Source organism: Phyllobates terribilis, unplaced genomic scaffold (genome assembly GCF_046119375.1).
Source record: "Phyllobates terribilis strain yellow unplaced genomic scaffold, ASM4611937v1 Scaffold_186__1_contigs__length_3700242, whole genome shotgun sequence".
NCBI classification, from domain to species: Eukaryota; Metazoa; Chordata; class Amphibia; order Anura; family Dendrobatidae; genus Phyllobates; species Phyllobates terribilis.
Window position 1 is genome coordinate 560,514 of NW_027362946.1, and position 17,836 is coordinate 578,349.

Sequence of the window (17,836 nt, forward strand, 5' to 3'; positions counted from 1 at the left end):
ATCGCTGTAATCCAGCGTCACTTGGCATAAGCCTGTGTGACGACAGTCTGGAAATTTGAGACATTGGTATCCCTTCCGCATCCTCCTCTTGTTCTGGGGCCAGCACCTCCTGCTGCAGGTTATTCAAAGTTTGCTCCATCATGTATATGTCCGGAATAGTGATGTTGATGATGGCATCGTCAGTGCTAACCAGTTTAGTAGCCATTTCAAAACCGTGCAGAATGTGCAGAGGTCCCTAATCTGTTCCCACTTCACAAACGTGATATGCTCCAAGTCCGTACTGTGTTGCCCCAAGCTATACGTCATGACATACTGCGCCAGAGCTCGTTGCTGCTGGCACAGTTGCTGCAACATGTGCAGAGTGGAATTCCACCGCGTCGGCCATCGAAGATCAACCTGTTAACTGGCACGGACAAAGACCTCTGTATCGATGCAAGTCGATGACATGAGGGGTGCGAACGTCAGAAGTGAGCACACAGCTTCCGTACTTTGTGAAGCAGCTCATCCAGGCCAGGATAGTGGCGGAGAAATCGCTGTACCACCAGGTTGAGGACGTGAGCCGATCTTGCCTAGGCCTAGGGCCAATAACAGGTTCGCACCGTTATCGCACACGGCCTTCCCTGGTTCTAGGTTCAGCGGAGACAGCCATTGCTCAAACTGAGCCTGGAGAGCTGCCCACAACTCTTCACCTGTATGATTGAGATCTCCAAAGCATATTAATTTGAAGGCTGCCTGATTATGGAGAGCCCTGACTGCGCAGTACGGAGGTGGTGTGTATTCGCTCCGCACCTTGGAACGCGGTGTCTTGTTAAGGCAGAGGTTGAGTGCGCAGGTGGAGGCCCTAGAGGAGGTGGAGGATGCAAAAGCAGTGGAGGAAGTGGGAAATACAGAGGTTTCTCCTGCAAGCCTTGGGGATTCCAAGATTTGTGGAGCAGCTCCTTCCCCGCCTGCCCCCACAGCCACCAGAGTCACCCAGTGCCTAGTCAGCGAGATGTAAAGCCCTTGGCCTTGCTTACTCATCCAGGTGTCTGAGGTGAAATGCACCCTGGCACACATAGATTTAGACAAGGAACGGGTGATGTTGTCGGCGACATGCTGGTATAGCGCAGGCACAGCTTTCTTAGAGAAGTAATGGCGACTGGGCAACTGGTACTGGGGGACTGCGACGGCCATCATTTTTCGGAAACAGTCTGTATCTACCAGGCGGAAAGGCAGCATTTACGTGGTCAACAGATTGGAGATGGTGGTGTTCAACCTCTTAGCTTTGTCATGCGTAGAATGAAACAATCTTTTACGTGACCACAACTGCGGGACCGAGGGCTGGCTAAGGTGCTGAGAGAGCGGAGTATGGTGAACCAGAAAAACTGGTGGAGTGTGAGTGAGGTGCAGATGTTACGGTGGATTTAGAAACATGCGGTGTGTTCGTTGAAACGAACACAGCAGGTGTGTCCGCTTCCATTACAGCTGAAGGGCTGTCACTCAGCCTGACTGAAGCGGGTAAAGAACCAGAGTTTCTGCGATGGGAGACCTGCGTGACAATACTTGGCACGGTAACAGAGAAGGAGCAAGAAGCAGCGGATGCGTTTGCTGGGGCAGATGATGGTTGTTGAGGTGCGCTGTTCCGCATTTCAGCGCAGTAAGATTCGCAGGGTAAAGAATGTTGTTTGAGCATGTGAACGTTCATGCATGTAGTAGTCAAATTTACTGAGTTTTTTATCGCAAAGTTTGCAAAAAACGTGAGTTGGCTCATCCTTTTGCAGTGACCAAAAAGGCCCATACTAGGCAACCCTTGCTGCCACTGCGAGCTGCAGACCCATGACAGCTGCTGGCCACAGCCACGGTTGTGGCTAAGGATGCAGTGCTCCTCGTGCTTGCATCACTCCATGTCTGCGCCGTAGGGCGAAATATAACCTCCTCGTCATCCTACTCCACCTCCTCAGATGAGCTACTCGGCTGCGTGACTATGGGTTCACACCAAGTAGGATCTTCAACCTCGTCATCATCCAATGTGTTATCCCATTCCTCGCCCTCAGAGTGACCCCTCTCCTCTTGTTGCCCTGACAGCACAGTACAGTCCGCATGAGCCTCAGGTATCCGAGTCTCATTGGGATCACCTCCCTCCCCTGCGGTTAACGTCTGGTGACGAGGGTCAGGAATCTGCTCGGACCCTACTTCATCCTGCCCCGAATTCAAGCTAAAAAAATTTTGGGCATCGCTGCAGATGCTTTCCTCCTCTTTACTCTGTGACTGTTTGGAGTACACTTCTTATGTCCATGGTGTAGAATGGGTGAAGAGTTCTACAGACTCGCCCATCTGTCGTTTGCTACAGTCAGTTGGGCAGTTGTGACGTGGTGCTTTCACTAACATTACCACATACCCCACGTACACCTTTAATACCAAGCCTATTCTCCCTTCCACCACGCCCTCTCTTTTTCCCACTCATGTTGATCAGATTCAATGGTAGAAGCACGCAATTAACTAAAGAAAAATACGTTTTTTCCTGTGCAATAACACAGCACCCACCTGAATTTCAGCGACACTAAATGACAAGGTAAGATATGGCCTGCCGTATAAGGTTACTAACAGACAAAAGAAATTTGTTAGTGTGCATAAGGCCGATAAAACCTACAAGATATTCTCCAAACAATTTCAAACTGAGATGTCCCCTACTGTATTACTTTAGGAACAGAAGAATTATTTTTTTGAATGTGGATGAGGCCAGTATGACATAGAATATATGCTCCAAAATATTTAAAACTCAGATCTAGCCAGCTGTATCACTTTACTCAGAGCAAAAAATATTTTTGGGTTACACTGCATAAGCTCTGCGTCCAGCTGACTTTGAAAGCCACTGACGTAGTAGCTGACTTATAGCACGGTATGACTTTTGGCACAGGAAAAAATATTTTTTTGACTGGGCGCAGCAAGAGGAAAAATTTATTTTTTTACTCAGATACTATTTTAGTGGAGTTGAACTTGAGTTGGTTTCAGACACTAAAAAAAAACTAGTGCACACAGCTTTCAATATCACAATAGCAACAGAAAAAAACTGATTTTGTGCTCTGCAATAAGAAGAATCGCAGACTCTGCAGAGCACAATTTCAACCCCACTAAATGAAAAGGTGCACTGCGCTTGCTTGATCACATTAGCAATTGCAAAAAAAGATTCAAGGTATACTGAGGCATGGAGCTCTATACCAGCGGTGCACAGCACTATTGTATGGCATGGGCCCTTTGTTTCTGTCAGAATCTCAGTACTTGCACAAGAACACCAAAAATGTGCTGCACCAGCGGTTGCAGAGGTACACAGGCCAGGAATTATCTACACTATCTGACTACGATACAAGCGCCCATCTATCTAGCTAATACCTCTCATTACACAGGAGAACACGGAGCTGCGTCTGTCTCCAGCAGTGACATGGATAGAATGGCGCTGAGGGAACATGGCCGCTTTTTATATTGAGAGGACATGTGATTTCTGCAGCCAATTGCAGAAGCCCTTATGTCTGGGCAGTGTAGATGCTTCCTGCGCTATGATTGGCTGGCCGCGCTTTCCTCAGTTAAAGTTACCGCCCACAGGAAAAAACAAAAAACAGTGCGCTGCTGATCTGACCTGTTCTAAGCTCTCCCCAGCCCCCACACTCACCTGGCACATGTCATCGCCCATCATACACTTGCACTATGCTAACAAAGCGCCGTGGTAGCCCTGTATTCGCGGTCCAGCGCAAATTCATCTAACTTTTTTGATTTTAAGAAAATTTGCTCACCTTTGCGATGTTGAATCCGAATGTGCCATATTCATGCCGAATTTGAAACTTTCGAACATTCGCCGAACAAATTCGCTCAATACTACTCTTGGCAATCTGAACTATCATAAGGGACAATATTTTCTGTCAGATGAGTTTCAAGAAAAAATATTACACATTCAAAGACAACTTTTTATAATAGTGCAGAGATGAGGTGTCTTAAATTTAGCTGAGAGATATATATCATGGCACAGGTGTAATGTTTGTTTTTTTGTTTAGTTTATCACAATCTGGTTTGAATTTAGTTGGTTTTAAAAGAAATTTAAAACTCAGGATAAAGGGAAACTCTGCTGTTATTGTACAGAAATTCACACTTGGCCCTCAACATTTAATGCTGTAGATCATAAAGGTGAAGTTTGGCCAGAAAGACTGGACCTGGTCTTGTAGGGACCATATGAGCACATTCAGCAGCAGAGAAGGGAGAGAAGGTAGATTCATCCAATAAGATATCAGGGATCTAGGAAGCCAACAGCATCATTACCCTCCGCTTTCTCTTACAGGACCATCATAATATTTTTCTTCAAGTGATTTTCTGGCTTTGTGGTTTACAGATCTGGGCAGGTAACGTCTCCTAATCACAGGGAATATGTGGAAAATCCAGGTTGTAACTTCTATGGAAAAGGGTTTCAATGCCCAAAATCATTTGAACAGTTTTGGGTGGAAGAGAATGTTGTGGTCTAGAGGCAAAATGGTGATCACACGATTGTGATACGGCCGGACTACACCACTGATAAAGCAGCCACAGCCGGTGACTGAGAAGAATCTCTGACTTCTCTGCATTTAGTGGTCACTACTCACCTGGGTAGTCATATGTAGGAATCTCCTCTTTACACCGCTCATCACCCCTTACATATGCCTCTATAGTACTAATATGGGTCAGATCTTCACCCTGAAACAAATATTGTAAAAGTCACAAACAGATGAGAAGTCCCATCTATGATCAGCTCTAATCCTGCCATCTCCACCGTTCTCATTACACTAGTATAAAACATATAATACTGGTGGATAAAACAAGACTGAGCACAAGACCTTCACAGCCGTCTACACATCATAGGGGAGATCTCATGACACCTTCTCTCCATCTACCTGATGATCCTGAGGAACATTGGGATCTTCTTGTTTACAGTCCTGTGGAAGAAGAGGATGGGGACATCTCTCTGGTGTGGTCCTCTTACTGGATAGATCTGGAAGAAACACATACAGGGACTGAATTCATTCTTTACATACAGATAATTATAGGCAGTGTGTATTTAGTCCTGTCTATTACCTGGTGATGTGAGGGGCTGGGGAACCTCCATCATGACGTCCTTGTACAGATCTTTGTGTCCTTCTAAATACTCCCACTCCTCCATGGAGAAATAGACAGCAACATCCTGACACCTTATAGGAACCTGACACATACAATGATACAGTCATCCCCCCGATCCCTTCATAGCGTTACTGTATAATGTCCCAGCATTCCCAGCAGTGTCACCTCTCCAGTCAGCAGCTCAATCATTTTGTAGGTGAGTTCTAGGATCTTCTGGTCATTGATGTCCTCATGTATCAGGGGGTGAGATGGAGGCCCTGTGATTGAGCTCAGGAGTCTTTCCCATCCCTCAGACACATGGTCCTGACAGCGCTCACTAGAGGTCTTCTTCACTACTGTGTAATCCTGGTTATGGAGAGACACATTAATAAATCTCCCTCCAGACATTTCCAAAGTCCTCACCTCTCCAGTTCTGTTCATCTTTTATTCCCATAGATAAGAATGGTGTAATGTGACGTCATCAGAATCTCTCACCTCTCCAGTAAGCCAGAAGAGGATCTCTAGGGTGAGGTGTAATATCCTCTCTGCCATCTTGTCTCTATCCATATCCGTCTTTGATGGGTCCATAAGGAAAATTCTCTTAAATAGAAGATCTTCACTGAGAGGATCTGATATTGTGTAATAATACAATTACTGGAGATAATAAGGGGAAACATATGAGATATATTATTTTACAGTATTTAGTTTTCTGCTTTACATCTAGTAATAAAACCTATATATTTTAGGCCACAGACAACAAGCAGTTTCTTCCTCGGAGTCTGTAGCTGAACACGTTTCTCAAAGACTCATCTTCCATAAAGCTAATTCTCGTCTCATTTACGGACACTGGAATCGGCATTAGCAATACTGCAGGGGATATTCATTACACGTGACATGAGAAATAACTACTTCATGAGGAGAACGAAGACATCTTCATCTTCTACTAAGGCTCTACAAACATATTTGGCCAGAGTTCTTCACTGACTACATCTCCACCGGTCGTCTATATGAATGTTTCCCGTCTTCCCCGGACTGTAATCTTCTATCACATTAGTTCTCATGTCTGATTCACACACAGAAGTTTGAGGCTTTGATACATGGTAAGGTTTTTAATATTAAACAGAGTAGGACTATCCCGAATGGGTTCATCTTGCCATGGTGGGATAGCTTTCATGCTATTTTTGATCAAAAACAGTGTTACTAAGAACCCTATTTTATTTAAATGCACTTTTGCTTTTTATTTATTTATTTACAGCAGGGTTTATGATAATTTTTCTTCTTATAGTTTTTTTTTCTGATCTATGGCCATAGTAAACATGCGTCTATGTGCTGCATGGATACCAACTTAAACCAAGCTCAAATTCTGTGTTTTTTCACGGGCACCATAGTGGCCCTGTGGGCTGCTGCTATGGATGATACACTCCTAACTATCCAACTATCATAATGATAAAAATCTCATAGGTCCTGTATTTATTAGTATCTGCACGAAGAATGGAGCTAAGTGAGTATTTATTAAAGGGAATCCACTCCACCGACTACCCCACGGCCAGCAAGCATCAGAATCTTCACTGAATAAAAAGCCATTTCACAGCAAACAGAACTCTAATATGAGGCATTCAGGTATGTATAGATTCACATTTCTATCACCTGTATGCCAATATTAGAGGTCAGATAAGTCCCAGAGGGTGACAGATTCCCTTTCATCAGCCGTGGGGTGATCATAAAACCAGATATGTATCATGGTATTCTAAGGTGGTTAATGGTTGCATAGTCAATGGGAGGCATGTGTCACAGAGATGGCTGGTCTCTGTGATGTAACCCGGAGTGTTTCTCTAGGGCACATAAGCAATAAGAGGATCGGTTGGTGCACCTGGGAGCCGGGTTACGGGTAGCTAAGAGAGAAAGGGTGGGTCCAGCTACCCACATACCTCACCTCTTTGTGTGGTTAACAGCCTATTAAATGGAGCCTGTTGTTTGGCACATGGTCTGTGTGTTTGGAGGGAGAAGGCCTCCTGTGTATGTATGTCTTCAGACCAAGCCAGGACACTGGACGCTACCCCAGCTTGTGTGCCACACAAGCCTGGCTGAGCAGAGACCTGCTAAGGACATTTACTTTGTTTGCCTGATATAAAGGCTATTTTCTTTTCTGTTTGGCTTCTGGGTTTATGAAGCAATAAACCCACATGAACTTTTAAAGGAACATGCCTCCTGTTTTCCTCCTGTCATACCCAAGTGAGTAAAACCTCCACAATTAGTGTTAGACTTGCGGGCAGCGTTCCCAGCAGAGACGTGTGAGTGCTACAGGATGGACTGCATGCCCTGGGTGAAGTCTGTCGCAAGCCAGCAAGCATCGCCAGACAAAATGGAGGACCTGCTGAAACACCTGGTCCGGTTGCAGCAGCATCAACAGGAGACCAACAGGCTGCAGTTACAGCAGATCCAGCAGCACTAGCAGGAACAACATCAGCAGATGCAGCTTTTGGCAACCGCTATCCAGGACAGGACGAGCACTCCAACCCCAGGTCCGACTGATGACTCCCATGTCCGGAAGGCGGTATGACGGGCTTTGCAGAAAATGACCCCGGGGGATGACGTGGAGACCTTCCTGATGCTGTTTCAAAGGGTGGCCGAGAGGGAGAAATTTCCACAAGAGCAGTGGGCAGAGGCACTGTCGCCATACTTGACTTGGAGAGCCCCAGAAGTACGCCTAGTAGGCGTACTATGATTTAGCTTTGCAGGATGCCAAAGAGTATGGCAAGCTAAAAAGTGAGATTCTCGCACGCTTGAGGTTGACAATGACTATCAGGGCACAGCGGGTTTGTATCACCAGAACAAACCACCTCCGTCCCAAATGTTTGACCTGCTGCACCTGGTCCAGAAGTGGCTGCAGCCAGAGTCCTCAATGCCTGCGCAGATGGTAGAGTGGGTGGTGATGGACCGGTTTGTGCACTCCCTGCCGAGGCCCATACAGCCTTGGGTTGCCCAGGGTGATCCCAGGTATGCTGATGAACTGGTTGGACTGATCGAGAGATACCAGGGGGTTGAAGGTTCCTTGGGAAGGCAGCCCACTACATGTTTGAGTTCCCAACAGGGGGTGGAGGCCCAAAAGGTGGTAGGACTTCCAAGGTCCAAATGGACGAGGGAGGTGGTGCCCAAGGTTCATACAGGTGATGTTTGCTGGAGGTGCCATGGCCCAGGCCATATAGCCGCCCGTTGTCCCCTGACCCTTGAGTCGATGGACTGCAGCATAGGACAACATTGTTCATATTATGCTTATCCGGGGTGCAGTGTGAACTGTCCACCCAGAGAGGGGCCACAAGCATGTCACGTGAAGGTGAATAGATGGGAAGTACCGGCACTGCTAGACTCCGGGAGCCTGGTGACCCTTATGAGGGCCACCCTTCCTCTCCAAATTATCCCGGGGAAAAAAGTCGGCATTCAGTGCATTCATGGCGATGCTAAAGACTACACTATGGGCCAGAGTGGACATTGAAATCGCCCACGGTACAGAGTCCCACGAGGTCGGCATCGTTCAGGACTTGTTGCACCCTATTATTATAGGCTGGGACTTTTGCTTGTTTTGGGATCTATGGGGGAAGGGTTCTGGGTTCGCTGGTTCAGATAAGAAAAAAATTAACCCTAATGAGGTATCACCACACCCAGAGTCAGACAGGTTTCCTTTTTGTGTCCTTGTGGGGGATGAGGAGGTAGTGCCCCCTGAGTCTGCCATTCCAGAGTTAGGGGTGATCAGCGAGAATTTTGGGTCTGCCCAACATAGGGACCTAACTCTGAAGGAAGCCTTTAATAATGTCACTATTATAAATGGGGTTGCACAGAAGTCGGGGGCTCACACAAGGTTTCCCCATTTTATGATGAGTAAGGAGTTGTTGTATCGGGTCAAGAATGTGAGGGAGGAGAGTGTGGAGCAGTTAATAGTGCCGGGCCCCTTAAGACGGAAGGTGTTGGACATGGCCCATTCACATGTCTTGGGGGGACATCTGGGAGTGGAAAAAACGCAGGAACGGATCGTGCAAAGGTTCTATTGGTGAACATTGGACATAATTTCAAAAAACATCACAATAAAAGACAATACCTTACCAACACCAGGTCAGATTGCCAATGCACTGCAGGATGCAGCAAGCCTCCATGATAAAGGCGGTGCCAGCACATGTGCAAAATACTGAAGCAGACAGCCACTCACTAACCTACCAAATTCATGGAGGGGGTGGCTGTGTAGTATTATACATGCACACCGATGGAGTCTGCATAGGGCGGGCGCCAGTCACACAGATATGTGTGATGCACAGTGCAAAAAAATGTGCAAAAAATATGAAAAATAGTGTATAAGATAAATACCCCACCAGGCCTCTTTAGTGTTGGCTGGGTGAATTGGGCATGTCTTGTGGTCTTGCATGTATATAGTGCTTGGCAGCCCGTCTGATCTAATAGTATGGGTGTCATCAATAGGCTGCAAGCCAGACAATGTGCATTACACATATCTGTATGACTGGCGCCCTATGCAGACTCCATCGGTGTGTATGTATAAAACTACACAGCCACTCACTCCATGAAATGGTAGTTTAGTGAGTGGCTGTCTGCATCAGTATTTCGCACATGTGCAGGCCCCGCCTTTATCATTGAGGCTTGCTGCATCCTGCAGTGCATTGGTAATCTGACCTGGTGTTGGTAAGGCATTATCTTTTAGGCTATGTGCCCACGATGCAGAAATGCTCTGGATTTTTTCCTGAGCATTTCTGCATCTCCCTGGCACAAAAAAACGCATGCGGATTGTACGGAAGTGAAGCTTTCTTCACATGCATTTCCGCATGCGCATTGAAAAGCGCTTTCCAAGCGATTTTAGCATCACTTGGAAAGTGCTTGACAACTTGGTCACACTATATAAATCCATGCAACCGGCATGGATTTATATACTGTGACCGAAAGTATGGTAAAAAATAAATATATACTTACCTTCTGATGGCCCCCGGTGTCTTTATCCGATGCGTCCTGGCTTGCTGGCAGCTTGCGGTAGACTAAAGGACTTGCCAACGTCAGCGGTCTCGTGACCTGTCACATGACTAATTGACGTCATGGCAGGTCCTTTTCAGACCATCGCGAGCTGCCAGCAAGCCAAGACGCATCGCTAAGGACACCGGGGGCCATCAGAAGGTAAGTATAATGTATATTTTTCATTTTATTCTTTTTTTACAGGTTCTATGGTACCCGGGTCCGGAGACGAGTCTCCTCTTCTCCAAACCCGGGTACCATCCGCACACTGAAACGCATGGATTCCGCATCTGCAGATGCAATGATGCGGATTACATGCATTCCAATGCAAGTCAATGGCGGTGAAAACGCCGCGCTAACGCAAAATAATTGGTAGTGATGCGGATTTTTCCGCAATGATAATCCGCAGCGGAAATTTCCACAGCATATGCACAGCACATGGGATTATTATTGGGGAACATGGCAGACCTTCTACCAAGCGTTTTTTAAGCGTTTCTGCAGCGGAATTGCTTAAAAAATGGATAGTGGGCATACAGCCTTACTGTGATGTTTTTTGAAATTATGTCCAATGTTCACCATTTTTAATGTTTAGTGTTAGGACTCGCAAGTATGAGGACCCTTGACGTTTGGGTTGCGAGCTTGTGTATTTTGGCCAAAATATCGACCAATACCTCATGTGGTGTATTTATCTTCTACACTATTTTTCATCTTTTTTGCACATTTTTTTTGCAGGATGCGGCCAGGTCTCTTTAGTGTTGGCTGGGTGAATTGGGGCATCTGTCTTGTGGGGGTACACGTATATAGTGCTGGCCAGCCCGCCTGATCTAATAGTATGGGTGTCATCAACAAGCTACAAGCCAGAAACTGTGCACCGCACATATCTGTGTGACTGGCGCCCTATGCACACTCCATCGGTGGGCATGTATAATACTAGACAGCCACCTCCCTCCATGAATTGGTAGGTTAGTGAGTGGCTGTCTGCATCAGTATTTTGCACATGTGCTGGCCCCGCCTTTATCATGGAGGCTTGCTGCATCTGGTGTTGGTAAGGCATTATCTTTTACAAAGGTTCTATTGGCCCGGATGTCACCGGGAAATATTTAAGTATTGCAGGTCTTGCACTACGTGCCAGTTAACCGACCCCACCTCTCACTTTTGAAGTCCCCTCGTGCCATTGCCCATTATTGAAGTGCCGTTCGAGAGAATTGCTATGGACTTGGTCAGTCCCCTGGTTGAATCTGCTCGTGGGCATCAATTTATATTGGTTATCCTGGACTACGCCAAACACTATCCTGAAGTGATTCCACTGAGAAACTCCTCCACAAAGAATATATCCCGTGAGTTGGTCCACGTTTTTCCCCAACAGGCTTACCAAAGGGAGATACTCGCCGACCAGGGAACTCCCTATATGAGTAAGGTGATGAGGGAGTTATGCAAAACCCTCCAAATCTCCCAACTGAGGACTTCAGTATACCATCCTCAGACAGCCTAGTCGAAAGGTTTAACAAGACTCTGAAGAGTATACTGAGGAAGGACATAGAAAGGGACAGTAGAGACAGGGACTGTCTCCTACCGTATCTGTTGTTCTCCAACCGAAAGGTTTCACAGGCCTCTACAGGATTCTCGCCATTTGAACTTCTGTATGGCTGACATTCGCAGGGTCTTCTGGATGTCACAAAGGAAATCTGGGAAGCCGAATTCACGCCCCACAGGAGCATCATCGAGCACGTTGCTCTGATGCAGGAGAGGATTGTGAAGGTGATGCCCATCGTAAAAGAACATCTCCTCCAGGCACAAGAAGCTCATGCCAGAGTCTACAACCGGTCAGCCAGAGTGAGGCAATTCAATCCGGGAGACTGGAGTCCTCATGCTAATTCCTGCGGTGGAAAGTAAGTTCTTGGCCAAGTGGCAAGGGCCGTATAAGATGGTGGAAAAAGTGGGTGAAGTGAACTACAAGGTTCATCAACCGGGACGACGTATGCCGTACCAGATATACCACATCAACCTTATCAAGCCGTGGCAAGACAGAGAGGCTGTGGAAGCTCCATGCTTGCTGGGCAAGCTAGAAGGTGACGTTGGAGGAGTCGCAATAGCGGAAATGCTAACGAAGGCCAAGAAACAGCAGTGTCGGGAGTTGATGCAGAAGAACAGGGATCTGTTCTTGGAATTGTCGGGCTGCACAAGGGTCATAGAACACAAGGTTCTGACGGAGCTACATGTGCGGGTGAACTTGAAGCCCTATCTGATACCTGAGGCAAGACAAGAGTTGATATCCAAAGAGGTAGCTTGTATGCTGAAGCTCAGTGTCATTGAAGAATCCAAGAGCAGTTGGTCGAGCCTGATCGTCTTGGTCCCAAATCCCAATGGTGATTGGAGATTCTACTATTGGAAGTTGAATGAGGTCTCCAAATTTGATGCATATCCCATGCCACACGTTGTCGAGCTGATCAAGAGGCTTGGGGAAGCAGGGCACATAACCACCTTGGATCTGACGAAGGGATATTGCCAGATCCCCATGGCACAGGTAGCCAAAGAGAAGACTGCGTTTTCTACGCTAGACGGATGCTTCCAGTATGCCCGGATGCCGTTTGGACTGCAGGAGGCCCCTGAAAAATTCCAGACAGCTATGGATTGCATCCTTGCATCCCATAAGAAATATGTCGTAACATACCTGGACAATATTATTATCTTCAGTCCAGACTGGGAGAGTCATCTGGAAAAGATTCAGGCTGTGTTTGATGCTCTGAGGAAGGTGAGGTTTTCAATAAACTTGAAGAAATGTGGCATGGGGAAATAAGAAGCCAAGTACTTTGGATATGTAGTGGGTAGAGTCGAGATAAAACCCCAAAATACTAAAGTAGAAGCAATCCAAAATTGGCTGAGATCGGTGTCGAAAAAGTAAGTCAGAGCCTTCCTGGGAATCGTGGGATACTACAGGAAATTCATCCCAAACTTCGCCATGATGGCCGCACCCCTGACTGACCTCCTTAAAGGGACAAAATCAGCCAAGGCCAAGTGGACTGCAGAGGCGGAGACGTCCTTTCAAAAACTGTGTAGGCAACCGGTCCTGGTTGCCCCGGACTTCAAGAAAGAGTTTATACTCCAGACAGATGCCTCAGATGTCGGGTTAGCAGCAGTCCTTTCCCAGGAGATACACGGGGAAGAGCACTCAGTCCACTACCTGAGTAGAAAGCTGTCCTCCTGCGAGAAAAATTATTCGGTCATAGAGAAGGAACGCTCGGCTATAAAGTGTGCAGTGGACACCTTACCGTACTGTTAGGTCGAAAATTTAGATTATTATCCGACTATGCTCCACTCAGATGGATGAGGGAAAAAAGTGAAAAAATGACAGAGTTACCCTCGGGTTTTTAGCCCTACAGGACTCCTACTTCCCTGTAGACCATAGAGCAGAGAAGCTACATGATAATGCCCATGCTCTCTCGAGAATCCCCTGTCTGGTAGTAAAAGGTGTCAAGCCCACGGCTTTAGGCAGAGGGGGGAGAGGTATGTAAAGTGGCTAATGGTCGCGTAGTCGATGGGAGGTATGTGTCACAGAGATGGCTGGTCTCTGTGAAGTAACCCGGAGTGTTTCTCTAGGGCACATAAGCACTAAGAGGATCGTTTGGTGCACCTGGGAGCCGGGTTACGGGTAGCTAGGAGAGAATGGGCGGGTCCAGCTACCCACATACCTCACCTCTGGGTGTGGTTAACAGCCTATAAAATGAAGGCTGTTGTTTGGCACATGGTCTGTGTGTTTAGAGGTAGAAGGCCTCCTGTGTATGTTTGTCTTCAGACCAAGCCAGGACACTGGACTCTACCCCAGCTTGTGTGCCACACAGGCCTGGCTGAGCAGAGACCCGCTAAGGACATTTACTTTGTTTGCCTGATCTAAAGGCTATTTGCTTTTCTGTTTGGCTTCTGGGTTTATGAAGTAATAAACCCACATGAAATTTTAAAGGAACATGCTTCCTGTTCTCCTCCCTTTGTGCCCCAGTGAGTAAAACCCCTACAATATGTATAAAGGAAAGGGTATGGTACTCAGAGAATGTTTCAATAATCCGCCTCAACGTATTTTCCCAACAGGTTCATTAGGAGGCTTGATAGAGGGATGATAATTCATGATGTTCAGCATAGTGTGCCTAATAGCCAGGTGTCCATGTTTAAATATCCCACTTCATCCAAAACCCCTCCAAGGCTCATTCCCATTCCTAGAGGTGAATTGTCACAGGATATACAGAATAGAGTCTGTCTACAATAATATACTGCGCCTATGCTACTTCTCATGAGCTATAGGTTCGATAATGTCCATCCCCTAGTGTGCATGTCCGGAAGTGACGTGCTTTATGCTGAAACACCAGAAAAACTGATTGCCGCCGTGAAACTCGTACCTGTGACTGCTCATGCCCGCAGTTATCATTCCATCTAGGATCATTGTCCACAAATGTGCATGTCCAGATGTCTGCGTTCCACACCGAGTGCATATGGTATTGGATTGCATTCCAAGAACAGAAAAATCCTCTCTCTGAGATCAGCATCATGGGAGACTAAAAACAAGTATTGCACATCCTCCCATCATGCAATCGGCATGTGGATCTACTTTATCACAAAATATATGGGATGGTGGCCCACAGTATACTCCTAAATGGTCATATTTGACCCCTATTGCATAATTAGAGATACACAAGGAACACCACACTCGTTAGTTACTAAATAGTATAATTGGGATATAAGAAATAATTCTGATATAGAAGCTCAGATATCTTGATGAAGTAAAACAATATGTGAACCTCGTTCACAGGGAACTGAGTAGCAATGGGTAGAGTATAAAATCCTAAAATGTAATCTGGAATGGGTCTGTATTCATACAAAACAGGCATAGGAAATTTGCTCATTCAGTCCCTTAGGGCCTAGTGAATCCAGTCTGGAAATCCACTCACTTTCCTTTTTGAGGATACATCTATTGAGATCACCACCTCTCACATTGGGTTTAACCACCTTAATGATGCAAAAGGAGATGTCTCTTGTTTCACCTCAATGTGCACTGTTCATGTGTCTCACTAATGGGGTGTCCCGATGTCACGCCAGGTGTGAGTGCAACACAGAGTCACGCCAGGTGTGAGTGCAACACAGAGGAGAAAGGGAAAGGGAGCCCAGACACTAGGGAAAAGGGGGAAGAGGTGACCTCCTAATCTGGACTAGCATCACCCTCTCTCCCCCTAACGTCTCTATACAGCCTCCGCAGCTGTCACCCATCACATGCCTCGCCCAACTATCCCTGTCGTAAGGCTATAGCTGGAGGTGGAAGGAGGTGAGCACTAGTCAACCTCCGCTACCACTCTAAAGACCAAAGGGAAAGACAACATAGGGGAATTACAACTTCGCTTTAGAAGAAACTCCAACAGGGCTCACGGCCTCAAGACTCCAAAGAGGACGTGATGCTGCTTTAGCCAAGTTCCAAGTAGAAATGAGTATACCCGGCGATGCCAACATAGACACACCAGGTATATATACACCCAGACTAAATGGAGGTAGAATCTGGGTCCTAAACACAGCCTCCCATCTAGGCAGCTGTCTGCATTGCCAAACGTGGAGATCCCCTGCAAACCCCTGCAGGGCGACTGTCTGTCACCTCTGACACACCCGTGACACCCAACCATGGAGTATTTCGCCCAAATGTCCCCTCCACACTCCTCTTAGACTGCCTCTTGGTCGTGCTTACATAATCTAGGGGGCAGGTGCATGTGGCCATATATAAAAGTCCTGAGGTTTTACAGTTGGAATAATCCCTCTGGAAAAAGGTTTTACCTGTAGAGGAACTCGAGAAAGATTTACATGGTCTCATCCAATTACATGTACAACTTTCTACACATCTAAAGAAACCACAGATTCTTCTATCCAGCCATGTCCCCTTGGGTGCAGTATTTTTTTTTAGAAACTATGCACTAAACGGTCCCTAATTGACCAACCCTTTCTGAAAGTTATTGTGGGAGTAGATCACACAGCACCCTCAGGTCCAGGTCGGCCACAAGTACATCCTAGTGTTTTCTGAGGATATTAAAGATATGGTCACTCTGATTGTCACAAGTTCCTATTACTTGTGTTATCCCATCTTTTTCTTGGTGTCTTGGTTAGGTATGTAGGAGTGTCTCTTTCTCCTGTTTTTCTGCAAACAATCGTGCGGAATCCAAAATGTACTGTGGGTACTTTTTTCATGAATCTGGTCTTCATGTCTTTTGCCCGTATATTAATATCTGTGACATTAGAGCAGTTTCTGCTCAACTGTAAACATTGGCCCTTCGATATTGTCTTTTTTTTTTTTTTTTAGTAGGATGCGGTGGTGGCTATCGCACTTTAATAGATTATGGTAGATGAGTGTCCCTAGGGTCCAAACCAGGGCTGTGGAGTTGGAGTCGGTGCCCATTTTGGTGGAGTTGGAGTCGTGAAGTCGGAGACGGTGTCATGGAAATTGAGGAGTAGGAGTCGAAGGTTTGGCTTACCGACTCCACAACCCTGGCTCCCATCCCGTACTTTCTTGATTGGTACATCAAGGAAAGGCAACTGGTAATAATTAAACTCTGATATAAATCTAAGGCCCACTCTATGGATATTGAGTTCCCTGACAAATTCAAGAAATTGTTCACTCGTCCTTGACCAGATGATAAAAATGTTGTCAATATATCTATATCATGCCCCAATATATGGTTGCCACCACTTATAATCATCCCTGAGTATTTTGGTTTCCTCCTACCAGCTCAGGAATAGATTAGCAGATGAGGGGGTACAGGGGCTCCCCATCGCAGTACCCCTGAGCTGGTGGAAGTACTTCTTGTCAAAAAGAAACAAGTTATGAGTAAGAATGAATTTTAGAAGATCCTCCATGAAGTCATTATGTCTGCTACACTCTATTGATCTGGATTTAAATAAACATCTTACTCCTCTGATACCATCCATATGCGATATATTACTGTACAAAGCCTCGATATCTACTAAGGCCTGCTCCCCTACATGCAAGTATACATGCTCGAGGGTATACATGTAGGGGAGCAGGCAGAGGGAAAACCAACTCCAGAGGGATTATTCCAACTGTAAAACCTCAGGACTTATTCCAACTGCAGAACCTCAGGCGGTACTGTGGGAACATTATACTGTGTGGGGGCATCATCCATACTGCATAAGGGGCATAATGGGGGCATTAAACTGTGGGGGGCATCATCCATACTGCATAAGGGGCATAATTGGGGCATTACACTGTGTGGGGCATCATACATACTGCATAAGGGGCAAATGGGGGCATTACACTGTGTAGTGCATCATACATACTGCATAAGGGCATAATGGGGGTATTACACTGTATGGGGGCATCATACATACTGCATAAGGGGCACATTACACTGTGTGGGGGCATCATACATCCTGCATAAGGGGCATAATGGAGGCATTACACTGTGTGGGGGCATCATACATACTGCATAAGGGGCATAATGGGGGCATCATACCTACTGCATAAGCGGCATAATGGGGGCATTACACTGTGTGGGGCATCATCCATACTGCATAAGGGGCATAATGGGGGCATTACACTGTGTGGGGCATCATTCATACTGCATAAGGGGCATAATGGGGGCATTACACTGTGTGGGGCATCATCCATACTGCATAAGGGGCATAATGGGGGCATTACACTGGGGGGGCATCATCCATACTGCATAAGGGGCATAATTGGGGCATTACACTG

The 17,836-nt window shown here is 46.4% G+C and overlaps 2 protein-coding genes across 2 annotated transcripts in view; both read right to left on the reverse strand.

Annotated features, from left to right (window-relative positions):
- The window catches only part of LOC141212798 (uncharacterized), a 158,302-nt gene that overhangs the window by 24,701 nt on the left and 115,765 nt on the right, over window positions 1-17,836 (reverse strand). The gene's annotated exons all lie outside the window — the stretch shown is intronic.
- Window positions 4,869-17,836, reverse strand: part of LOC141212819 (general transcription factor II-I repeat domain-containing protein 2-like) — a 57,090-nt gene continuing 44,122 nt past the window's right edge. The window contains exons 2-4 of the mRNA XM_073665126.1: window positions 5,281-5,535; window positions 5,074-5,197; window positions 4,869-4,990 (exon numbers count right to left, since the gene is read on the reverse strand). Coding sequence (XP_073521227.1) covers window positions 4,869-4,990; window positions 5,074-5,197; window positions 5,281-5,535 — 501 coding nt within the window. The remainder of the gene's footprint in view (window positions 4,991-5,073; window positions 5,198-5,280; window positions 5,536-17,836) is intronic.